The sequence below is a fragment of the Ursus maritimus genome, unplaced genomic scaffold (genome assembly GCF_017311325.1).
Source record: "Ursus maritimus isolate PB19 unplaced genomic scaffold, ASM1731132v1 scaffold_15, whole genome shotgun sequence".
NCBI classification, from domain to species: Eukaryota; Metazoa; Chordata; class Mammalia; order Carnivora; family Ursidae; genus Ursus; species Ursus maritimus.
The window spans coordinates 21,758,898-21,784,930 of NW_024423897.1; the positions used below are offsets into that span (position 1 = coordinate 21,758,898).

General features: G+C 45.8%; 2 protein-coding genes across 7 annotated transcripts in view; one reads left to right on the plus strand and one right to left on the minus strand.

The window, feature by feature from the left end:
* FAT2 (FAT atypical cadherin 2) overlaps positions 1–9,557 on the plus strand; it is a 60,785-nt gene extending 51,228 nt beyond the window's left edge. Inside the window, exons 20-23 of the mRNA XM_008692484.2 lie at positions 899–1,340; positions 3,292–3,445; positions 4,949–5,406; positions 6,482–9,557. Of these exons, the coding sequence (XP_008690706.2) occupies positions 899–1,340; positions 3,292–3,445; positions 4,949–5,406; positions 6,482–7,014 (1,587 nt within the window). The 3' untranslated portion in view covers positions 7,015–9,557. The remainder of the gene's footprint in view (positions 1–898; positions 1,341–3,291; positions 3,446–4,948; positions 5,407–6,481) is intronic.
* Positions 1–26,033, minus strand: part of SLC36A1 (solute carrier family 36 member 1) — a 136,361-nt gene that overhangs the window by 72,123 nt on the left and 38,205 nt on the right. For 3 of the 6 annotated variants that reach the window (XM_008692476.2, XM_040630389.1, XM_008692479.2), the window contains one exon: positions 18,996–23,692. The exons of 2 other annotated variants lie outside the window; for them this stretch is intronic. In XM_008692476.2, the coding sequence (XP_008690698.1) occupies positions 23,421–23,692 (272 nt within the window). In that variant the 3' untranslated portion in view covers positions 18,996–23,420. Of the gene's footprint in view, positions 1–1,315; positions 1,448–18,995; positions 23,693–26,033 lie in introns of those variants that run through there. One more of the 6 variants, XM_008692482.2, reaches the window with a different exon arrangement.

A 26,033-nucleotide genomic window follows, 5' to 3' on the forward strand; every position in this document is an offset into this window, starting at 1 on the left:
ACTAAAGTGATTTAACCTAGTGGTTCTTAGACTTCTTGATTTCCGGACTTTTCACACTCTTAAAAATAATTGAAGATCACAGGGAGGTTTCGTTAATGTAGGTTAGAGCTATCAATATTTTCAGTATTAGAAATTAAAACCGAGAAATGTTAAAATCTTTATTTATTAATTCATTAAAAAAAGCAAGAAACCTATTACATGTTGACATAAATACCATATTATTGTGAACAATAGTTACATTTTCCAAAATTAAGAAAAGGGTGGCACTGTTTTACATTTTTGCGAATCTCTCTTATGCAAGGCTTTATAGTAGACAGCTGGATTTTCATATCTACTTCTGCATTCATCTGTTGTGATAGCACATGTCTGGAAATAACTGCGTATTTGTGAGAGAATGAGAATAGAAAAGGCAAATAATGTTTTAGGATTATTATAAAAAGGGGTTCCCCTTGTGGGTCCCCTGGAAAGGTCTTGGAGACCCGCTGTGAGAACTGCAGAACTGTTGAATAAGAGAGTGGGAGTGAGGGAGGGTTTTGGTGTTCTTGAGGGCCAATTTGAGGGGCGTAGAACATGGGAGAGGCCTACAAAGAAGAATCCAAAGAAACAGTCTCAGTCGGCAAGGTTTCTCTGGGCCTCAGTTTCCTTATCTGTGAAATGGAGATGCCATCCCTGCCCAGACCATCCCATGGAGTATGGTAAGGGCCAAATGAGACCATAGACAGAACAGCACTCTGAGGGCCTTTAAACTCTACAAAGACAATAGTCTTGAAAATCCTCAAACACTACCTCTCCCACCCATGAAAATACAACCAATGTGCTTTGCACTGGTAGCCTGTTAGCAGTGCTTTTTATAAGGACTTCTTGGCTTTGCTGATGGACATTTGGGTTTTCTTTGCAGCTGGCTGATGGAGTGGTCCAGCTGGAATACCGTTGCCCAGGTGGTTTCTATGGAAAGCTTTCCTCCTGGCTCCACGTGAATGATCAAGAGTGGCACTCCATTGTGGTGGAGGAGACAGACACTTCCATTCGCTTGTTGGTTGACAGCTCAGGCAACGCCTCCCTTGTACTCCCAGAGAACTGCCAGGGTCTCAGGCCTGAAGGAGACCTCTTTCTGGGCGGCCTTGTTCTCTTGCATTCTTCCCCAATTGTGTCCCAGGGTTTTGAAGGCTGCCTGGATGGGGTCATGATCAATGGAGAGGAACTGGAGCTTCTGGTCCATGGCAAGAAAGCATCAGGCTTGCAAGAGAGGCAGGCCCTCACCCAGTGCTGCTCGTACAGTGATGACTGCAGCCAAAACCCATGTCTCAATGGTGGCAAGTGCTCACAGACCCGCGGGGCAGGTAAGGGCTGGAAATGATTCCAAGGCTTATCCCAGGAGGCTCTTCAGAACACCCCAGCAAGTTGAACTAGCAATCATATATCACTGGAGAGTTTACAAAGTATATTCCTTCAGCATAGCCCCATGAGGGAGAGAGGGGTTGAAAGAAAGATGTCAGTGGCTCCATTTTACAGCACAGGAAACTGCTGGTCTATGTAAGGGATACCCAGATGGGTGAAGGAACTCACCCAAGGTCACATGGCTATTAAGTGAGAGAGATGCATTTGGGGTGCAGATCTCAGTGCAGCACTCCTCCCCCTGATACCAAATGACTCTCCCTTTCCCTTACTATCTCATGAGTGACAGGTTGGGATCCACTAGGTTTACACTAATGGAAGCCAAGAGTCTTTGTTCTCCCTCAACAAGGACTAACTTTCTTTCTACTTGTTTGGATGGGGGACCAGCATGAACAGGGACCTCTGATGCCACAGGTTGAGTTCATCACACACCTTCGTGTTATGATCGGTCCATGCCAAGTTTCTCTTTTATATTCCCCTTTACTCTATGCTCAGCTGCCTTTCCCCCTCCTCAAATCCATAGGCAAATAAAGTTTTTAAATGAGTTTTTGCAAAATGTGTATTACTGGTTTTACACGTACTTGAATTTCTAATTATATGTGATATATAATTTTTTTTACAGTTTTCCGTCCACGCTGCCACAATTCATATTCATTGCTTTTATTGTGGCTCCGTACCCCGGTGTGTGTGCATGCACTCACACCTTCCCTCTCTACTCAGCTAGCAAGGAACACCCTGGGAGCTTCAACACCCCACTTCCGTCAACAATGCTGCACGAATATCCTCATACATATCTTCTTGTGAACCTGTACGAGAACTTCCTTCACACACACACACACACACACACACACACACACACACCATGCCCAGGGATAAAATTCACATACCCAGAGAACATAAATCATTATTTTGACTAACTAGGGCCAAACTGTTCCTCAGCATGGCCACAGCAGCTGCACTTCCACCAGGAGTGCACGAGGATCCTGTGTCTCTGTCAACACTCGGCATTATCCCGTGTTCTCATTTTTGCCTGGTAATAGTACTGTCGTTTCCATCTGCAGAATATCTAAGAGGTCCATCACTTCTGTCTGTCCATACTACCAGGCAGCTGTCATCTCTCACCCTTGGGCCAGCTGTCTCCCTGCTCTCTTCCTTCTCTCTCCCTTCTCTCCCTTCACCCGTGCCTTCCAGCAGGGCACCAGAGTGACCTTTATGCAAAGCAGGTCTGAGTGCATCACTTTCCTGCTTGGAACCTTGCGGCGGCTTCCCCTTGCTGTTAAGATAGAGTCCTAATTCTTAATTCCTGCATCTGGCTCATAGGGATGTTCTGACCCTTCCCACCTCCCTGGCCTTGCAGTCTCTACTCTCCCTTGGCTTGCTAGGCTCTGCACATAAAACGTTTCTGTCGTTTTATGATAATTACTAATATACTGATACTATACACAACTGGTTCGATAGGTCTGAATCCCAAATTTGCCATTTACTTGCTGGGTGATCTTGAGCAAATGTCATGCATTCTCTGTGCCTCATCTCCTCACCTGCCATCAACTTGTACCTGGTTCACTGATGAGGATAACAGTAACTAATTTCAGATTTGTCATGAGGCTCAAATGGGCTGATACATGCAGATTGTTAGCACGGTGACTAGCACTGAATAAGTGTTGTCTAGGATGATTACTGTTCTTTAGATGCCTGTTCTCTGTAGACTATATGTCGTTGGAGGCCGGGATCACGTCTTCTTGTCCAGCAGGGCACCAGTGCTTGTCACAGAAGGAGGCACTCAATAACTAAACATGGACATGCGCCTCTGCAGCCACACTGAGGCCTCCCCTCTGTCCTGGAGGGCCTCTCACCCTGCAGCTGCCTGACTCTCTTCCCTCTTGCCCTCCCTCCCAGGCTATGTCTGCAAGTGTCCCCCCCAGTTCTTGGGGAGGCACTGTGAACAAAGAAAGGAGAACTGCACTTCAACACCCTGCCTGGAAGGTGGCACTTGCATCTCGTCCCCTGAAGGTGCCTCCTGTAACTGTCCTCACCCTTATATGGGAGACAGGTAAGCACAGGTGAAGCCACCTGCCTTTGGCTCCTCACCCTTGGTTTGGCACCATTAGGGAATGACCTCCGCACTCTGATCTCCAGAGAAGCCAATGGGAGACCGGGAGCTGAGTGCTCCAGCAACCTGGCGTCTCGGCCTTTTCCATGTGCCGAAGCTTCTCCCTCTAACCACCTGCAACAGAACACTCAGGGAAGGAGGGTTCTTACTCCCCAGACAGTGGCCTGGGGACAATGACTCCACTAGGTACAAACACTGCTCTGGGTCTCAAACCCCACTGCAAGCTACCTATGTCTTGTATTATGCTGGCCTGGGGGACTGCAAGAATCCTTAGATCCCTAGAATCCTAGAGGTAAAGAGGCTTGGTAATTACCTGGTTTTATGGCTCTCCACTTTGGGAGCCTTTAAAAAATCATCAGGGATACTTGTGAAAAATACAGATTTCTGGACCAACTATATCACAATCTCCAAGGAATGAGGCCTGAGATTCTATCTATAACAAGCTCCCAAGGGATCTCCTTGCTGTCAGCGTGTGCATAAGAGAGCCAATGATGTAGTTCACCCACTCAGTTTACAGATGGGGAAACTGAGGCCCAGAGAAGGAAAGGGCTTGTCCAAATCCCCTTTGTGTTTATGACCCAAGTCCTTTCTCTCAGCACCTGGCATTTCTGGCGCCACTGCACACCTCACTCTGCAGTAGGTCTGTTAGCAGGATACTTCCTGGCTGAAAGTGGTGGTATCTGCAATTTAAAAGAGGAACGTGGGGAGGACGATGTCTAACTCAAAAGGACAAAGTGTTGGTGGTGAAATTTTAGACACTGGGACTCAAGTAGGATGAAGGGAGCCTTTCTTAATATCCCTCAAACATGGATGAAACTGGCCACGGAAGCCTCCTAGGCCTTACACCATGGAATGCCAAGCTGACGGTGACCTGGGAGGTCATACAATTCCAAGTGCTCACTCTGAACCGTTGTCCAATGGAGGGTCTATGCAAGACCACACTGGGTTCCTGTGACCTCCTGGAGAACAGCGGGCAACACTGGTGCCCAGCTGCCATGGCTGGGTGCTGCTGACTTGTATCTGGGATTCTGATATTATTGCTGAGGACAGCTGGGTACGTTGGCTGCCTCCACCACAGTATGTGGCTATAACTCTCACCTCAGTGGTGGAGCATATATCCGATGCCTAGATCACAGGAATGGGAAATAACGGATGTGCCTAGAGCCTAGATTCCAAATGGTTATGAATGAAGTTGTAACTGACCCACACCTTCCTAGTGGAAGATGCAAGGCTCTGATGTTGATTGTGTGATCGTTATCATCCATTTTCTTTTCCTGGGTGTGTGTGTGTGTGTGTGTGTGTGTGTGTGTGTGTGTGTGTGTGTGTGTTTGTGGAAAATTAGAGAAGGTAGGCTTGAGTTCAAGGGCCTATAAATCTTTGTGAGAGGGGACATGGAAAGGGAAGTATGGTGACTCAAACCCCCAACTACTTCTCTCTCTGCAGATGTGAAATGGAAGCAAGGGGCTGCTCAGAAGGACACTGCCTAGTCACCCCTGAGATCACAAGGGGCGACTGGGGGCAGCAGGAGATTCTGATCATCATAGTGGCCTTGCTGTTTATCATTTTAAGCACCATTGGGCTCCTCTTCTACTGCCGCCGTTGCAAGTCCCACAAGCCCGTGGCCATGGAGGATCCAGACCTCCTGGCCAGGAGTGTTGGTGTTGACACCCAAACTATGCCTGCCATCGAGCTCAACCCGCTGAGCACCAGCTCCTGCAACAACCTGAACCAACTGGAGCCCAGCAAGACCTCAGTTCCAAATGAACTTGTCACTTTTGGACCCAGCTCTAAGCAGCGGCCAGTGGTTTGCAGTGTGCCTCCCAGACTCCCGCCAGCTGCAGTCCCTTCCCACTCTGACAACGAGTCCATCATTAAGAGGACATGGTCAGGAGAAGAGACAGGTCAGTATAGCCAGAGGCCCTTAGCCTCTGGAATTGATGGAATAGGGTGATAGACCTAAATACTCCATTATGTGAGACCACCATCCAGTCCAATCCCTTGGGATAGGATATGAAGGGATGTGCTCAAGGTCACAGTGCACTGGTGGGCTGGACCAAATGCCAGGTCTCTGAAATCAGAATCTGTGGCTCATTACACCGCACCATGATCCCCTCCTCTCAATTCCAACTCACTTCACAGGATTGGTTTCTATGGCAGACCTGTAGACCCTAGATAGGGGTAAATGGGATCCCTGGGGTGAAAGGGGGGGGGGCTTCTGTTCCTTTGTGCTTTTCCAGGAAAGGAAAGAGCAGTAGTCCAAGCGTCTGGTCACCCAATCTGGAGGTATGGCAGCCTTGGGCCAGACCTGACTGACCTAGAGGAGGGGTCTTCACCTCACTCTCATCTTTGGCTCAAAAGGAGGTGAATTTGTAAAGCACTTTATATTTTCTGGCTTATTCACCAATAGTTAAAGAAGGTATTTTCATAAACTTTTTGCTGATTGGGTAATTGGGGCCCATAAAGACACAGTAACTTGTTCTAACTCACCCAACTATTCAGTAGCAGGGACAGAGCAAGGACCAAGGATGCCTGGTCTCCAATCTTCCAAGCCACATCTCATTTAATCACCCTCTGTAACAGATGCCATCACACTCCCCAGTCCAAATTGTGTGTCTGTTTCCTTCAGTTAAGGAGACAGAAGTCACCAGTAGGAGTTGGGATGGAGTTGCTGTCTCCAGCAGAGGCGAACAGGTTGCATGGAGTCATCCACATTCTTCCCTTATTCACTGACTCTTAGATCACTGGCACAGATTTGCAATATGAGCTGGCTTTGGGTTAAACCTCTGGCCTTGAAGTTGGCCCCGTTGAATTCTAGATATCAATCCAAGCTGCCAGAGACAACACACATTGATGGCCACATACCCACCCACTCTTTTGCCCGTTTCTACCACACGCTGAGTTATATATAGCAGCTATAAGGCCCACTGAAACCTTCACCAGGGAAACTCAGTGCTCACCCTATCTTGTCATTTTCAGTGTGCCCAGGTGGAACTACAGTCTGGCCCCCTACTTACTCCAGGAAGGAACGCTGGGAATACCCCCACTCTGAAGTGACCCCTGGCCCTCTTTCGCCATCGCCTCACCACCACCAGATCCCACCTGTGATGCCGGACCCCACTGGCCTCTATGGCGGCTTCCCCTTCCCACTGGAGCTGGAAAACAAGAGGGCACCCCTCCCACCCCGTTACAGCAACCAGAACCTAGAAGATCTGATGCCCCCACGGCCCCCCAGTCCCCGGGAACACCTGCTGGCCCCCTGTCTCAACGAGTACACGGCCATCAGCTACTACCACTCACAGTTCCAGCAGGCAGGGGGAGGGCCCTGCCTGGCAGAGGGGGGCTACAAAGGGGTGAGTATGCGCCTTAGCCGGGCTGGGCCCTCTTATGCTGACTGTGAGGTTGGGGGTGGGCATTCCACAGGGCGGGGCCAGACCCAGGCTCCCCCCAACTATGAGGGCTCTGACATGGTGGAGAGTGATTATGGAAGCTGTGAGGAGGTTATGTTCTAGCTGTCCTCAGAGGAAGGCAGGTAGGAGGCCAAGGACTTGGCACCTTTCTCCTGTCTTGTAGGAGTGAGTTGAGCATGGCTGACAAACTGGGAGGGAGGCCCCCATTCCCAGTCCAGGCTGCCATACCTTGAAATGTGCTCTTGCAGACCCCCAGTGAGTCACTGAGGATGGAGGGAAGCTGAGGGTGGAGCTCCAAAAACAGCATGAGGGCCCCCAGCAGGAAGGGGATGTACAGAACAGTTAACCCTGGAAAACCAGGACTAACTGATTCCTGGGATGGGCAAGAGGCAGCATATCTCATTGACTGCCATCTCTCAGTCCCCAGGGAGGCAGCTCTGTCAGGGAGCATTCTTACACCTGCCCACAGCTCCATTCTGGAGGCAGAGGCAAGTTCACTCGACAGGCAACTACTACATCAGCTACAGAGACAAGGTAGCTTGTCCTCTGACCCTGGAGGGCCACAAGGTATCCTCTAGGGGCTGAGAGGTGAGCAGCAGGTGAGCAGGTCACCAAGTCACCTGCCTCATTCACACATAATTGCAGCATCTGCTCTGTGTGAGGCACTGTGCTAGACCTGGGGCGACAAGGGCTCCTGAGGAGCGTCACTTGGCCTCAGTCTCCTGGGGCCCCACTCCTCTCGTTCAGAGTCCAAGGAACTTGCTCCACCTCTTTAAGTCCTATGACTGTCCACCAGCCAGGGCCTGCCAGGATTCCTGCAGCCCTGAACCTTCTTTGTTAAAGAATTCAGACCTCATGGAACTCTGGGTTCTTCACCCCAAGTTTCTCAAGCACTTTGGGCCAAAGGCAAGAAGGACATGATTCTTCATTTTTAAAATTCTTAGGCACTTTTCAACCTTGCTGTCTGGATGAGTTGCCCCAAAGGGATTTTTCTTCCCTAGACACAAGGAACCAAGAGCTCCCTGTTCAGGGCATCAGGGCAGGGTGGAGACGTGGAGCTGGACATCAGTGTCCAGGCTGGACACTCTGCCTTTTCCTCCCCCTCCATCTCAGATGCCTGCGAATCTAAGTGTTACCTACAGTGACTCAACCCTATGCATGGAGGGTCAATGTGGGCACGTGTCTGCACATGTGGGCACCTCATGTATAGTATGTGTGTCCACGTGTAGAGTGTATGTAGCCAGGAGTGGCAGGGACCGGAGAATTCTGGTGGCCTTGCCACTCCCACCCCTACCAGTTCCTTTCTCCGGTCCACTGACTTTTCATTTGTGTTATTTCTGGAAGCAAAAGTCAAAAAAAAGAGCAATAGAGACTCTCACCCACAGGGCTATTGCTTAAGACAGGGAGCTGTGTGGGTGAGGGCATATTTGTGGAGTAGCCTGCAGCTGTGTGTAACTGCGTGTGTGAGTGACCGGACACACAGTTTCATTGGACATTTGTGTGTGTGTGTTTGTTTTTTTTTTTTTAATAATAAAGTGTCTTTTTTTTACGGTTATTTTGTACGTCATTTATCCTGTTTGGGGTTGGGTTGGGGAAGGGCACGAGGGTCTATGGGCCTTTCCAAGCTGAGGTTCATGGAATTTGGGGGCTAGAAGGGACTGCTGAGGTCATCAAGCATCATGATTCCCAAACCTAGCAAAATGGCTAAAATATAGATCTGTGAGTCCCAAAGCCAGACAGAAAATCAGAACCTCTGGGGGCAGGGCCCAGAACATTCCTCAGGGAAAACACCTCTAATTCCAACACAACTGCCTGCAGTTAGTGGACAAGACCACTAATCAGCAGGTGAGTGAATGGCCTGGGACAAAACTTCAGGGCTGGTGACCCTGGCCAGCACCCTCTACAACACCTTGCACTGGATGGGGAGAATAAGCTTTATAGCACAGGCCTTGGGAAGCCAGCCCTCCTAGTGCCCAGAGCCATCCTGCGGCTGCTGCTCCACAGCTCCCTCCTGAGGCCTAGCTGGACGTAAACATCACTGGGCAACTGTGACACAGGTCTTGCAGGTGACACCGAAACTGGAAAGCCCAGTCCCTGCACTGAGTTCCCAGGGCAGGTGGGCAGAGAAGGCACATCCATGAGAGGCACCACAGCACACTGTGGCTCTGGGGCCAGACAGGCTCGGTTCCAAACCCCTCTGCCATGCACCAATGGGGCCTCGGGCAGGTGTGAGTTGGCTTCCTGTTGTTTAGAAGCATAAACAATAAATGGTGACCATTGTACTAGGAAATAATACCAGATAGTGTGTAGATAAGATTAACTTATCAGAACCGTGCAGGAAATCACACATAAGCTAGTCCAGTGTTACCCAGACTTCTGTTGTTTTGCTTACCGTTTTTATAATTTTGTCCTAATACCACCTGTATAGTTATTTACTTACTAATTTTCTTTTAGTGCATTCCAATTTTTAATAAATATTTTTATTCACCTTAAAATGACATATCCATAAACTAAAGGACTTGAAAGTTACTATTTTTTTCTAGAACACATGGAAACACATAAACATTCAGACTTTTTTTTATTTTTTATTTTTTTGGGTCTCAGTTTTTTTTTTATTTTTATTTTTTTATAATAATATTTTTTATTGTATTATGTTAGTCACCATACAGTACATCCCTAGTTTTTGATGTAAAGTTCCATGATTCATTACCTGCGTATAACACCCAGTGCACCATGCAATACATGCCCTCCTTAATACCCATCACCGGGCTATCCCATTCCCCCACCCCCCTTCCCTCTGAAGCCCTCAGTTTGTTTCCCAGAGTCCATAGTCTCTCATGGTTCATTCCCCCTTCTGTTTACCGCCCCCCTTTCTTCTTCCCTTTCTTCTCCTACCGATCTTCCTACTTCTTATGTTCCATAAATGAGTGAAACCATATGATAATTGTCTTTCTCTGCTTGACTTATTTCGCTTAGCATTATCTCAAAAATAAGAGTCCAGGGCCTGACGGATTCCCCAGGGAATGCTACCAAACATTCAAAGAAGAAATGATACCTATTCTCCTGAAGCTGTTTCAAAAAATAGAAGGAAAACTACCAACCTCATTCTATGAGGCCAGTATTACCTTGATCCCCAAACCAGGCAAAGACCCCATCAAAAAGGAGAATTACAGACCAATTTCCCTAATGAATATAGATGCCAAAATCCTCAACCAGATTCTGGCTAATAGAATCCAACAGTACATTAAAAGGATTATCCATCACAACCAAGTGGGATTCATCCCTGGGATGCAAGGGTGGTTCAACATTCGCAAATCGATCAGTGTGATAGATCTTATCAACAAGAAAAGAGTCAAGAACCATACGATCCTCTCAACTGATGCAGAAAAAGCATTTGACATTATACGCAATTAATGAAGCATCTTTACATCGGAAACCAGGGATGTACTGTATGGTGACTAACATAATATAATAAAAAAACATTAAAAGAAAAAAAAAAGAAAAAGCATTTGACAAAATACATCATCCTTTCCTGATTAAAACCCTTCAGAGTGTAGGGATAGAGGGTACATTCCTCAATTTCATAAAAACCATCTATGAAAAGCCTACATCAGATATCATTCTCAATGGGGAAAAGCTGGAAGACTTTCCCTCAAGATCAGGAACACGACAAGGATGCCCACTCTTGCCATTATTATTCAACATAGTACTAGAAGTCCTTGCAACAGCAATCAGACAACAAAAAGGGATAAAAATCGGCAAAGAAGTCAAACTGTCTCTCTTCGCAGATGACATGATACTCTATATAGAAAACCCAAAAGAATCCACCCCCCAAACTACTAGAAATTATAGAGCAATTCAGTAATGTGGCGGGATACAAAATCAATGCTCAGAAATCAGTTGCATTTCTATACACGAACTATGAGACTGAAGAAACAGAAATCAGGGAATCCATTCCATTTACAATAGCATCAAAAATCATACGTTATCTCAGAATTAACTTAACCAGAGATGTAAAGGATCTATATTCTAGAAACTACAAATCACTCTTGAAAGACACTGAAGAAGACATAAAAAGATGGGAAAATATTCCATGCTCATGGATCAGAAGAATTAATATAGTTAAAATGTCTATGCTACCCAGAACAATCTACACTTTCAATGCCATCCCAATCAAAATACCAATGATATTTTTCAAAGAACTGGAACAAACAGCCCTTAAATTTGTGTGGAACCAGAAAAGACCCCGAATTGCCAAGGAATTGTTGAAAAGGAAAAACAAAGCGGGGGGCATCATGTTGCTGGATTTTAAGCTGTACTACAAAGCTGTGATCACAAAGACAGCATGGTACTGGCACAAAAACAGACACATAGACCAATGGAACAGAATAGAGAGCCCAGAAATGGACCCTCGGCTCTTTGGGCAACTAATATTTGATAAAGCAGGAAAAAACATCCGGTGGGAAAAAGACAGTCTCTTCAATAAATGGTGCTGGGAAAATTGGACAGCTACATGCAAAAGAATGAAACTTGACCACTCTCTCACACCATACACAAAAATAAACTCCAAATGGATGAAAGACCTCGATGTGAGACAGGAATCCATCAAAATTCTAGAGGAGAACATAGGCAGCAACCTCTACGACATCGGCCAAAGCAACCTTTTTCATGACACATCTCCAAAGGCAAGAGAAACAAAAGATAAAATGAACTTGTGGGACTTTATCAAGATAAAACTTCTGCACAGCCAAGGAAACAGTCAAAAAAACTAAGAGGCAGCCCACAGAATGGGAGAATATATTTGCAAATGACACTACAGATAAAAGACTGGTATCCAAGATCTACAAAGAACTTCTCAAACTCAATACACAAGAAACAAATAAACAAATCAAAAAATGGGCAGAAGATATGAACAGACACTTTTCCAATGAAGACATACAAATGGCTAACAGACACATGTAAAATGTTCAAAATCATTGGCCATCAGGGAAATTCAAATCAAAACCACACTGAGATACCACCTTACACCAGTTAGAATGGCAAAAATTGACAAGGCAGGAAACAACAAGTGTTGGAGAGGATGTGGAGAAAGGGGATCCCTCCTACATTGCTGGTGGGAACATTCAAACTTTTAAAATGACTGTCCAGGGTCTGCTAAATCATCTTTGGGAAATGCTGATCTAGTGTATCTTCATTCCGGACTTTCCTCATCCCAAGACCCACAGAGGAGAAGGGTTTGTCTGAAGTCCTACAGGTGGAACTTCACAGAGATGAGACCCACATTCAGGTCTGCACCCAGCCTGGTTATCGCCCTACAACACAACTTGCTTTCCTTCTTCAGGAAGGGGGAACCTCTCTCCACCCAGCCCATCTTTCCAGGACAGGCCCCTCCTTCCCTTTGTCTTCCCGAGCCTGCACCTTCACATGTCAAGCACCAGAGGGCGCGCTGGGATCAAGACTCAGCCTACTGGGCTGTGATAGATTCAAAGGTTTTCAGGGAAGTTCTCCCATCTCAAGTCCCTGCGGCTCTGGTTCCAAACGTCCCGAGTCTTACACAGAGTAACAGTGGCAAAGAAAGGTAGAGACACAAGTTTCCTGACTTCCAGGCTGGGCATTTTTACAGTTCACCATAATCATCTTCACTACCACCACTCACTGGTACTTGCTATATGACAGGTGCTGTACAAGCCCTTGACAGGTCTTGTCTCATTTAATCCTCACAAAAACCCCATGAGGTAAGTACTGTCATCTCCATTCACAGGTGGAGGGACAGAGACACACATAAATTAAGTGGCTTGTAACTTATGTTAGTGACAAAGTGAGGTCACCCAGTTCACGGGTGACAGGGCCAGGATTTAATCTGGGGCTGTGTGACTTCCTATCTTTGCTTTACATTTGGGTTCATGAGACAAACTGTAGACACAGGACATCAGGGGATGGAGGAAAAGCAGCAAGGAGGACTGAGAGGGCTTAATCTAATGAGTTCACAGGCCAAGAGCGTCACCATAATTCTAAGTGGTATGAATAGCCAAAGTGTCTGGATCCTGGGAGATGGAATCAGCTCAAACCTGGGGCTCAATCCCAAGCCACTTGTGTGATCCTGTATCTAGTTCTAAGGCTGGACATTAAGAGTGCTATAGCAACCTTGAGCATTGCTAGAGAGCAACCAGAACAGGTGGAAGGGAGGACTTACAACCACATCCAGGGTGGAAGGGCAGCTGGAATTCACTGGACAACAGCAAAGGAGTTGTGAGCCCACTCATTCAGAGGGCTGTGGAGGAGGCCTGCACAACTACACCATCACATGGGTTTATCAAGGCCTAACAGAGAAATTAGAACAGTGCTCTGCGGGGGACACATGAGATCTTGGGGGGAGGACTTAGGCCATGGCTAGAACCTCAAAATGAGTATCTGGGTAAAGAAGGGCAGAGCCCAAGGCCTTGGGGAGGGAAACCATTCTCTTTCAGACTAAAGATAATAGAGATTCTAGAAGATAGAAGGAGAAAAATACAGTCTATAAAGTTTGGAGATACAGAGTGATTTGCCCAAGGCCCATGGCTAGTTTGGTATAAAACAGCTGGTGCATCCTGATATCCCTTGGTGAACTGGTGAATGCCAGCCTACGAGGGCATCTGGGCGCAGGTGCTGGACAACAACCCACACTTCAGTGTCTAAGGACAGACTTTAGAAGATCTCGGGCAGCCTCTGCTAGCTCTGTCTTGAGGAGAGGCACAGGAGGTCTCACCGAGTAAAGAGCAGGAACTTTCTCAAGGACCCAACTGGGAAAAGACAAGCCTTTAGAATTTTCTTAAGATTCCTCAACAAATCTACAGGGTCCAACCAAGGAAACTGCTTGGTTAGACTGATACAAAACTAAAAGAATATGTAGCAATGTCCACTCCTTAGAGGCCAGGCTCCATTCCCTACTAAAGGAAACCACAGTGAATTTAGTAACCCGCTAATTCCAGATACAAGATTAGCCCTCACAAACAAGCACTGGGAGATCAAGCCCAATCTGATCAATGCCTCAAGCTGCCCATGATCTAGAGAGTGGCCAAGTAGTCACAGCTCTCTAGCTAAGTAGAGAGGAGGCTAACCAGAGAAGGGATGTTACTGCTCTGCTGAGGAGGGATAAGTTATGACTAATGTAGCCAGGGAAGGTTCTAAAGAGGAGCAGCCATCTGAGCTGGATCTTAAAATTGAGCTTCAGATTTAGCTCAGACAGAAGGGCCAGCCAGGCTAAGGGAAAAGCCCAGAACAAAAGCCTAGAGGTTTTAAGTATTGGACAATGGTGGGTAGTCCTGATATGTTGGGGTTGGAGTATGGGAGGACTTAGGCATCCAGCCTGGGGCCCGGAAATGTCCCCTGTCCACTGAGGGTTGTGAGTGACAGAGTTAGTGGCAGGAAGGCAGATCTCAGGGGCAGTACGAAGTTTGCAGTCAGACAGACCCGGCTCCACCACTTAGAAAATGTGTGATCTTGGTTATTTAACCTTTTATGCCTCAGTCTGCAAAGTGGGGATATTACCAGCACCTTTCCTCACTGGATGTAAGTACTAGAAGAGATGATATAGGTAATGTGCCTAGCATAGTTGGCATTGTAAAGGCTCAAAAGATGTTATATATTTTATCACTACTATTAAAAAGGCAGATCTTTTTGCAGTATCCATTACCACACACTTACCTTCGTTCCATGGCCAAGATAAAAAAAACATCCCTCCAGCTAGAGGTAAGAAGGAGCCTAAATGTATTAATGCAGTAGTTCTCAATAGGAGCGGGGGATGATTCCCACCCCCACCCCCCACACAAGGGTACCTTTGGCAATGTCTGGAGATACTTTGGATTGCCACAACTGGCATTTAGTGGCTAGAGACCAGGGATGTTGCTAAACTTCCTACAATTCACAGGACATTCTCCACAACATTTATTTACCCCAAAATGTACATAATACCAAAGTTGAGAAACTGTCCTAAGGAAACACATGCAGGCTTTATGGAGCACTACAGCAGCTGGGAACCTGGCCTGAGGCAAAAGTACACTTATGCCAAGAATAGCAGTTATGGCATATGGTTTTGCTCATTTACCAAAAGGCACCATTCTGGAGTCTACATTTGTCAGAGTAAATATCAGCATGAGAACAAAACAGTAGATAATCCAACAATATATAAAGAGAAAAATACAACATGACTAAGGAGGACTTAATCCAGGTAAGCAAGTCTGGTTTGATACTGAAAAATCAATTTAACCCACATATCAGTAAGTGAAAAAAGAGAAATTGAAAGACCATGTCAGTTGATGAAGAAAAAAACTTGACAAAATTCACCTATTCATGATTTTTTTTTAAATCTCTCAGGACAGAAATAGACAGAAACTTCCATAAAAAACTTAGAGCTTATATCATACTTAAGGGTGAGAGACTGAATGTCCTCTCTGTAAGATCAGAGACAAGACTAGAATGTTTACTGTCACCAATTCTTTTTTTAACATAATGCCAGAAATTGTAGCCATTGCAGTAAGAAAAAAAAAAGTATACAGAATGGGGAAAAAAGGAAATGCAACTACCTCTATATGCAAACAACATGACTGTCTGCACAGAACATCCCAAGAAATCTAGACAAGAACTCATAGAACTACTGAGTATAGACAAGCTATAGGACACAAGATTAACATGCAAAAATCAGTTGCATTTCTACAGACTACCAATGAACACATGGAAATCAAAATTAAAAACACATTACCACTTATAACTGCTCCAAAGAAAATTAAATACTTAGGTGTACATCCAACAAAGCATTTACAAGATCTGATAAATGGCTAAAATAAAAAATAATGACAATACCAAATGCTGACTAGGATGTGGAGAAACTGAGTCACTCACACATTGCTGGTAGAAATGTAAAATGGTACGGCCACTCTGGAAAATGGTTTGGAAGTTCCTTTTAAAACTAAAAATGGGCTTACATACAACTCAGCAATTGCATTCTTGGATATATATGCCACAGAAATAAAAACTTATTTTCATGCAGTAACTTGTACCCGAATGAATATTTATAGCAGCTTTATCTGTAAGAGCCAGACCTGGAAATGATGCAGATTTCTTTCCATGGGTGAATGGTTTAACCAACTGTGGTACATCCATACCATGGAATATGACTTTGCAATAAAAAAAGACAAACTATTAATATAGGCAGCAACTTGAACTATCATCAAGGAAATTATACTAAGTGGAAGAAGCTAATCTCAAAAGGATACAATACTGTGTAATTCAATTTATATGACATTTGTGAAGTAACATAAAGATAGAGATGAAGAACAGATTAGTGGTTGCCCAAGGTTGGGATGTGGGGGGGAGCACAGGAGGTGAGTGTGTCTCTATAGGGGCAGCATGAAGGAGTCTTGTGGTGATGGCACAGGTAAGCATCTTGACTTAGTGGTGGTGGAAGCTACACATATGATAAAAGTGCTTACAGCTGCACATGCAAACATGCAAACACACACAGGCAAATGAGTGCATATGTGACTGGAGAAATCTGAATGAGCTCTATGTATTGTGCCAATGTCAGTTTCCTGGTTTTGGTCATGTACTATAGTTATACAAGATTTTAACACTGGGGGAGACTGGAAGAAGGGTGTGCTGGACCTCCCCATACATTACTTTGTACCCGTGAATCCATAATTACTTCAAAACAAAAAGCTTTAAAATTTTTAAGAAGGCTAAATTTTAAAATACATCATTAAAGAAGACCAATGGCAAATAAGTCAGGAAAAGGTGCAGGACATCATTAGTCATTAAAACCACAAAGAGGTACTACTATATACCCATTAAGCCGGCTAAAATTTAAAAGACCATAATATGAAGTATTGGTGAGCATATGCAGCAACTGGAGCTTTTTAAAATTGTTGGTAGGAATCCAAAACAGCAGAGTCACTCTGGAAAAACAATTTTCCAATTTCTTATAAAGTTAGTATACACTTACCATACAAACCCACAATTCCACTCCTAGGTATTTACCCAAGAGAAATGAAAACATATGTCCCCACAAAGGTCTGTACACAAATATTTACAGCAGCTTTATTCATCATAGCTGAAAACTGGAAGCAACCCAAATGTCCAATAATTGGTGAATGAATAAACAAGTTATGGTTCATTCATACAATGGGATATTATTCAGCAATGAAAAGAAATAAACCTAATGATACAAGGGATGATACAGATGAATATAGAAAGCATTATGCTAAGTCAAAGAAGCCACGCAGAAAGGACTCCATACTTAATGGTTGCATTTATATGATATTCTAGAAAAGGCAAAACTAGAGATGGAAAAATCAGATCAGTTGTTGCCAAGGGCCAAGTGGGCATGGTAATGGAACTGACTGCAAAGGAGCACAAGGGAACTTTTTAGAGTAAAATAAACATTCATATCTTGATTGAAATGGTAGTCAAATGCACTTGTCAAAATTCATTAAACTGTACACTTAGGAAACAGGTGAATTTTATTACATGTAGATAATACTCCAATTTTTCCCCCTAAATGGGGGGTGGGGCAGAGACCAATGACCAAGGGTCCAGTAAAGTGCACCAGTTAAAGATACACCCAGTTTCTTGCATACATCTGCAACAGGCAGAGTCTGAGGAAGCAAGCCTGCTTAGCAAAGAGCCCCAAGTTTAGGGTCCAAATTCAGCCCACTGTCACTCAATTTATGCCTCCAGCAGGGCAGTTGGGCTCACCTCGAGGGCCCTTGTTACCTGGAAGGAGGGGTTATAGCCATTAAGAGTAAACATGAGCAGGAACAAACATGTGAAGAGGTGAACAATCTAAAAAGTTTTGAATGCTCTCCACAAAGGAAGTGAGAAAGATATAACTATAATGAATGGATGCAAACCCACAAAACCAGTAAAACTGCTTCTGAGTCTTGGTTTTCTTCAATTTGGCTAATATTTCAGAAAATGCTTTATAAGCTCTCATGCCAGGAAATTTAGAACATTCTCTCTAACCCTCACAATAATCCCTAAAGATGGACCTCCCTCTTGAGCTGTAACAAAGAGGGGGAGGCAGTCAGTGCCTTTCAGAAGCATTTGGCTTCTGGAATCATAGGGCTTGCTATGGTGTGTATCCTAATTCTGCCACTTACTGGTTGGTGACTTGGAACAGTCACTGAATCCCTGTGACCCCCCAGTTCCAGAAATAATATTGATAATCCAAAGTAGTCATAATATGTTCCCTGTCTTCCTCTCTCTGTAAAGTGTTATACTTCAGTAGTGTACCTTGAGGCCTCTGCTTTTCAATGAGTCTAATTCAGTAGCCACCCAAGATTGGTTTTCAGATCACCTAAGAGGCAGCTCATATGGTCTTGTTTTCCCTCTTAATGTGACAACAGGGGACAGGAGTCATCTATTCCACTGTCCTGAAATCAATCTCTCCACTTCAAATATACATACGTATATACATGGAGGGGGTGGGAATTCAAGGAATTGGCTTAAGTGATGGTCAGGGCTGGCAAGTCCAAGATTTATAGGGCAGGCTAGCAGGCTAGCAACTCTTGTACAAGAGCTGATGCTGCAGTCTTGAGGCAGAATTTCTTCTTCCTCACTGAAACCTCAGTTTTCTTCTTAAGGCCCTTCAACTGATTGGATGAGGCCCACCCACATTTTGTGAATAAACTTTTATTTAAAGGTAACTGATTGTAGACATCAACCACATCTACAAAATAACTTCAGAGCTGCACTTAGTGTTTGATTGAATAATTGGGTTATTCAACATTATAGCCCAGCCATGTTAACAGGTGAAACTAACCATCGTCCCTTTCAAGTACAGTCATCTGATATACACAGACAGGGTTGAGAGCTCCTACTCAAGTTTTCAAGAAAAGCAGGATTGTCTAACAGAAAAACAACTACCTGGCCCCTTTCTTGGGAGCTCTCAATTCCATAGGTGGTTTTACTGTTTGCACTACTCCCCTGGAGGAGTGCTGTGACATAAACTACAAACATTTTGACCTAGTAATATCTACCAAAGAGATCTGAGTGATATTTAAAAAGAAAAAAAGGCAAAAACAAAGATGCAGACCGCAACCTCTCAAAAATAAAAAATAAAACTCATTTATTGATAAAAGAAAAGTTTAACACATAATCCATGTGCAGAACCCAAAACAAATTCTTCTGTGAGCTCCTGCATGGTCTACATCTCTACACATACCATGCGAGAAATAGACATCCATGTAGGCACATACACAGGATAATATACGCAGTACTGTCTGGTTACCAAGACCTAGGGATGGCAGTTTCTCATATTTGTCTTATTCACACATTCATTGACATGGTTTACAAGAGAGTTACATAATTTTCTTGTTCACTAAAACAGAACAGCTTCCCCAGCATCACCCTGATTTAAACAAAAGAACACGGCTTAAAATAGGCACCCTGCACCCTCATCCCCCACTTCCCACTCTGGTAACCACATATCAGCACCACTTACATCCCCTGGCCTGAGAATGGCCCAGTGGTACAAAGAACAGGGAAGAAATATGACAAGCTGATGCTGTCAAAGCAAATAGCCTTGCAAACAGCAGGACTAATTAAATTGTCTAAAAGTACTGACCATGATTTCAAAGACAAACCACACCCTCTCCTTTTCCCCTAATGGTCTTGGAGATTTGTAATGTACTTCGGAAAATTTAATTCTAAGGCAGACTTGGAGCCAACTCCCTAATCACATCATGCCACTGGCACTTTGTGTCTCTGCTGTCAGGAAGTAGCTTTGTGTTCCGATCAGGGCAGATGCTGGGGCCTGCCTTAACATCCAATCAGCTACGAAATAAAACCCACTGATATGGACCCCTTGGCTGTGAGTGATGAGTGAACAGAGAGAGCTGTAAACAGACATAAAGTGAGATTTTACACTTCTAAAAAACATGCAGTGAATATGTAGTGTTAAACAAAGATGATATGCTACAATTTCGGAAGGGAGACATTTATGAAGAAAAAAGTAAGCCAGGAGAATAGGGAAGGGGGACAGATTTCCTAAGGTTCCTTTCTGGGATCATCACTTAAAGACAACTGAAAAAATGGTGAAGTATACCTTTCATGAGGGTAGAGGAAGCAGTGAGCACCAGCCAATAAATTTGGCTGAAGAGGTGAGGGGCAGAAAGGGAGGGCGTGAGCTGTGGGTTCTGAGCTAAGACACGCCATACATTCACATACACCTGGCCAGTGTTTGTGCAGCTGAAGGGCTCACAGCAGACAGACAGCAGCACAATATAAATAATGACACTTGTGAACGGTGACAACTTCTAGGAAAATTAAACAGAAGATGACAGATCATGCTCTTCCCAGCAAATACCTGCATATAAGAGGAGGTACGCTGCCAAAAGAGAGTTGGAAATCTCCCAACAGCAGCATTTACAGGAGGGAACAAGGGGCTTGGAGAAGCTACCTCAGGGCTAATGGAAATCTGAGGCTGCACTGGGGAGCCTGGGGGAAGGACACAGTGCCTAACAGTATAGGGCCAAAAAGTCCCATGTTTTGCCTCTGGTCCCGCAGATGCATCCTCACACTTCAGAGAGCCTTGCTCTGTTGTTCTTGATCAGACTTCTGCTTATGCTGGGCCCTTTTTACCAGGCACCAGAGCAGGGTGCAGGGAGAAGCTGGGCAGCTGGTTCCTAACGAGCAATGGGAAGAAACCAGGGCAGGCTCCCTGACTGAAGAAGCCTCGTGGGCAGAAGATTAAACTTCCCTGAGCTGGCTCAGAGGGCTGCTTCTAGGAGAAGAAAGGGGGCTTCCTCTCACTTCCATCTTCTGGCTGACTCTTTACTTGACACCTAAGTGCACAACCGGAAAGGCCCTCTGACAGGATCCACCCTGCCTAGGTCTTCTGAAGCAGCAGGAGCACAGGAAAAAGAACCAAAAAGGAGACAGCCATGCCAAATTAGCTTCCAGAAGCCCCAAGGCTAGTGCCATCACTCCTACACACCACATTTTCCAGGCCAGGAGCCCTGAAGCAATAATTTGCATTTTGCAAAGACCTGGGGCCAGGGGACCACAGTTTTGTACTGCCTAGTCCTCAGGTTCAGTCTTAATTCCCACCTGGACAAGAAACAACCTCTAGCAGTTCCCCAACTCACAGAAGCTTCCAGCACAGAAGCTGTGGGCAGGACACACATCTGATCTTTCTACTGGCAAACGCCTTCTTACTGCAAACAACTCTCAGGACTGCCGTGGAAAGATGGCTGGAGCCTGGAGCTTGCACAAAGAAGAGGACAATCCTTGAACCCACTTTGGTGACTTCTAGACCTGAGGCTTCACAGGGCAGGACCGCTGCCACATCCAGCTAGAGCCTCAGTCATATAAGCACCTGCTGGTGACCACAGAAAGGGTGGGTGAAAAGTATCATTCTCCTAAGGGAGACCAAGTCACAACTGATCACATCTCCCTAAGTTAATAAATTATTAGTAGGTTAGGAGTCACTGCAATGAGAATGTGGCTTTGGAAAAGAAGAGAAAGAAAAAGCTAGGGCTGGGGTGTGGGGGGTCACAGCCCTTATGAGCTTTGGTGAAACACAGAAAAACAAGACCCCTGATGAAGTTGTGCTGCTCTCTAATTTGCAGGGCAAACTGCATCTCCAAGGAAGCAAGAGCCTGGGGAGAGCAGTGGAGGACAGCACGCCCCCATTCCACGTGCATGAATACACACACGTGTGCACGCGTACACACACACACACACAGCCCAGGGGATGGAGAGCTAATGAATGCCCTCCTGAAATAGTTCTCACACCAAGAGGGCAGAAGCAGCAGCCAAAACCAAGGCAACGCACCTTTCTCTGCAGTTTGTTTCCAAATCTGAAGGCTGACCTTGAGGTGAGCCAACCCTGAGGCTATTTCTGGCACTCAGGGAGGCATGCAGGGGAGGGGCGGGGTCACAATTAGTGTTTAGAACACAGGGGACCTAAGTCCCTACCAAGTGATTCCCTTTAGAAGTCTAGGTCATGGGGCACCTGGGTGGCACAGCGGTTAGGTGTCTGCCTTCGGCTCAGGGCGTGATCCCGGCGTTATGGGATCGAGCCCCACATCAGGCTCCTCCGCTATGAGCCTGCTGCTTCCTCTCCCACTTCCCCTGCTTGTGTTCCCTCTCTCGCTGGCTGTCTCTATCTCTATCGAATAAATAAATAAATCTTTAAAAAAAAAAAAAAAGAAGTCTAGGTCATGGAGGCAGCTTGGGGCGGGGCACTGCTTCTGCCCTGGCCCTCGTTGATTGTAAACAACCAAGCACCACACATAGTGTCAGACCAGCTGCTTCTTAATTCTATGAACTGAATTTCATGCTTTCTGTGCACACTGGCCTCATCTTCTCATCCATGGCAAAGTGTGGGTGTCTTCCTGACATGCTGGCAACAAAACGTTACTGGGCCCTGTGCCTATCAGGGGCTGAGGCTGAAAAACAGGTCTGAATGCACAAAGCGACCATTTAATAAGCCTCCTGTGGACAGGACCACATCGCACTTGGCCACCTTTTCCTTGGCCTCATGCACTGGCAAACGTATCCTGAGTCCTTCATAACTTCTCAACGTGAAATCAGGCTGGTCAGTGGGAGGCAAAGCGCATGCCTCCCTACAGAGGTACACATTTAGATGATCCTGATTAAAACCTTTGAGGTACTCAGCCAACAGTGCTGAGGACCTAAGCACACATTTCCTGGAGCAAGTTTCTCTTCAGCAGGAGAAGCCTAGTAAAAGTTTACTGAGGAAGGAACAATTCACAATAACCCCAGATCTAGAGACAGAGTCTAAAAACAGAAGCTAATTTTAAATAAAATATAAATATTTTCAATTTAGGCAGCACTTGATATCTTTCAGAAGCTAAAGCAACTAAGAATACAACATTGTGACCCACATGAGGAATTCTGAGAAGGTGTTGTCCAGGGTCACAAGCCAGAGAGAGTAAGATTAAAAGCTCCAGCTTTGGGGACTGGTTTTAAACTACTAGGTAGGTCCAGACACCTCCTGGAGACTTAAATAGGTAGGAGGATACTGAGGTAAAATATTTGGGAGAGGTCTGAGAAAGAGATAGGCCCAGCCTTATAAGGAGAGGGGGTTCCCACTCATTTAATCCAGGCCTGGGCCTGGAAACGAGAAAACATGAGGTGGGGGATGCTAAGATTTTTAAATAAAGTGAGCTGTGCAATAGGAATAATTTGGGTGAGGTGGGTCAGAAGGAGGGGGGGCAGTAAGGGAGGAGACATGATGAGGGAAAAAAGTTGAAAAGTTCTGGGTTAAATTAAGTACAAATGAACAGGGATGGCACGGCCACTAAGAGGGACTTCTGCATATCTGCTACCCACTCCCTCCCCTGCCCTCAGCCCCACCTGGCCCAGGGTACCGAGGTGTCAGGTAGAGGGGTTCCCCGACAGCAACCTTGCCTTTCCCCAGAGCCTGACCCCTACCTAAGGCTCTGGGGCCAGGTGCTAGGGAACATACAGGGGTGGGGTGGGCAGCTGCAGGGAATGCACCCAGATCACTATACAAAGGCACTGGTGGAGTTGATGAAGATGGGAGCACTGCTTGGCTGGATCAGCTCGTAGAGGGCCTCATAGGTCCCCACCACAAAGCCCACGAAGCCCAGGATGCTGATCAGGGCGTCCTTGGCGATGGTGAGGGGGCTCATGCCCTCCGAGTAGTAGGTGGTGATCTCCAGGAGGGGTGGGATGATGAGGGCCAGGGCACTGCTGCTCACGGACCCCACCAGGGAGATGACCAGGTCCAGGCGGGGGATGAGGATGGCCAAGATGCCTGCAGGAGAGAGGACACACCTGTTCAAGACTGCCTAGAGCTGGAAGAGACCTCCTCACTGTTGAGCAAATTTAGCAAGTGTCCTTCCTCTCGAATGGAGAGCTCTGTAGAAACAGACATTATCCAGTCCAATCTCTCATTCCACAGAAGAGAAAACAAATGCCCACAGGTGTGGAACAACCTGGGTCTCACTGCAAGGCTGGCAGAACTGGGACTGGAACCCAGATCTCCTGGCTTTCAGCTTTTCCTGCTACAGGACATGACTTCCATCTTTCTGAAGCAAAGGAACAAAATTACATTCCAGGGCGGTCTGGTCCCTATCAGAGGAGAGAGGCTGGAGCAGAAAGGGAGGTGGACTATTTCTGAGCAACTGGTCATTTTCGTACCACTGAGGGTCCCTCCAACACAAACATCTCTACTCAACGGACAAGGAATAAAATAGGGGGAAAAAAGCCGTCCTTCTGGAACAATGTGATAAACCCCATTTCACAGAGCATTTCCCTATAGGGCAAGTAGAAGCAGTTCCATGTGCAGGCTGACCTGAGGAGCCAGGCCCCACACAATGACTACATGCCTGTGCCAGGACAAGGTAGTGGCTCCCACACCTGAAACTTAGGCACGGGTGTATGTGAAGGAGGTGGAAGTGACGAAGAATGGTACGCTGCATTAGGAAATCCCATCAGCTTTCATACCCCAGCCATGGCTGCCCTGCTATCCCAATACGGAAGGACGCTTCACTGACTGCACTTACTCCAGTGCCCACTGATCCCACCATTCCCATCTGACTCAGCTTTCCACTGGAGGTGGGGAATGAAGGCCAATGTTTCACAAATTTATGGAGGATTATGGGCTCTGGAATTAGGCTCTTGTGTTTGAATCCTGACTCTGCCTACTTGACACTGGGGGAAGTTACAGCCCCTGTATATTCCCTGGTTTTCTTGTTGGCAAAATGAGGATACAAATGGCTCCTGCATCACAGAGATATGATGATGATGAAGTGAGCTGACACAGGGACTTAACACAAGGCTTGGCATACAACAGGCTCCTGATACAGTTCATATAATCATTGCTAGTATATATATTGTTGCCCATGAAAAGTGCATCATTAACTCATTAGCAATCAAATGTATTTTGACAAATAGTCTTCCCCACAACTGGAGGTCCTTAGCATTGAGACTGGGATCCAGAGCACATCCCTGACCTGATTCCCATCAGTTATATCTTATATGGGGGCTTCCATTCCAACTCCATTTCATAAAGCAATGTAGCCAAGTCGTTCTGAGGAAGGCACCACAGTGGTGAGATTGCCAGAACACCTCAGTCCAAGGCAGCCAATCTTCCATCAGGTCAATTTTACTCCTCTGATGGACTGTCTGCATTGATCACTTCTTCTTTGGCTGAGCTACAGACAAAAGGACTGGGTTGCATTTAGAAGCCAGGTTTGATGAGAAGTGCTTGCTTTTAAATGGGAATAGCACTCCCTGCAGTAAGAGGAGAGGCATGTGGGTCCAAGACTTACCAGGGGAGGGACAAATTCATCTCCTGTCTCATATTTATTCTGAAGCTATGTCAACTTAAATGAATTCAGTTCCTTGTTCACACTGGCCACCTTTCAAGGATTTAACAGCTACCTGTGCCTAATGGCTACCATCCTGGACAGCACAGACCCAGAACACTTCCATCACAGCAGAACATCTAGCGTCTGGTAGATAGCATTGTGAAGCAGCCACTCATTGGCCGAATCTGCCTTGGGTCCATGGGTACAACTTTACAACATTACTATTGTTCCCAGAGAGGTTAAATGATAGAAAGTGACAGACCTGAGACTAGAATCCAGGACTTCAAGTCCCTGGTACAGTCACATCACAGAGCTGACAATTAAGAAAATGCAGAATGATACCCGCAGGAGGGAGAAGAGGGGAGCTGGCTGATCAGCAGAAAGATCCTGTCTGTGAAGAACGGGAGGAGTCAGATGCTGGGTTAACACTCACAGGGATACACTGCAATCGTTTAGCAGAGAATTGGTATATAATCAGCCCTGACCTCTCTCTGCTTTGTTAAAGAAGTAAGACAAGGGTTTTGAAGCCTGATGACAAAAGGGAATACAAGGATACTGAGTCTCAGATCTGCCTCTGCCATGGTTTTACAGCCTGGGGGCAATCCCTTCCTCTTTCCTTATTCTAGTGTCCAACCATAATGGCAAGTATCCATTAACACCTTCACTGTTCTGAAGCCTTCAGAAAGTCCACAGAAAGTATAGGCTTTTAACTTGCCCTCCAAGTTAAAAATAGTCTGCTTCGGCTCTTAGCTCTTTCTAAATAGAGTTGGTGATATCCCTCAG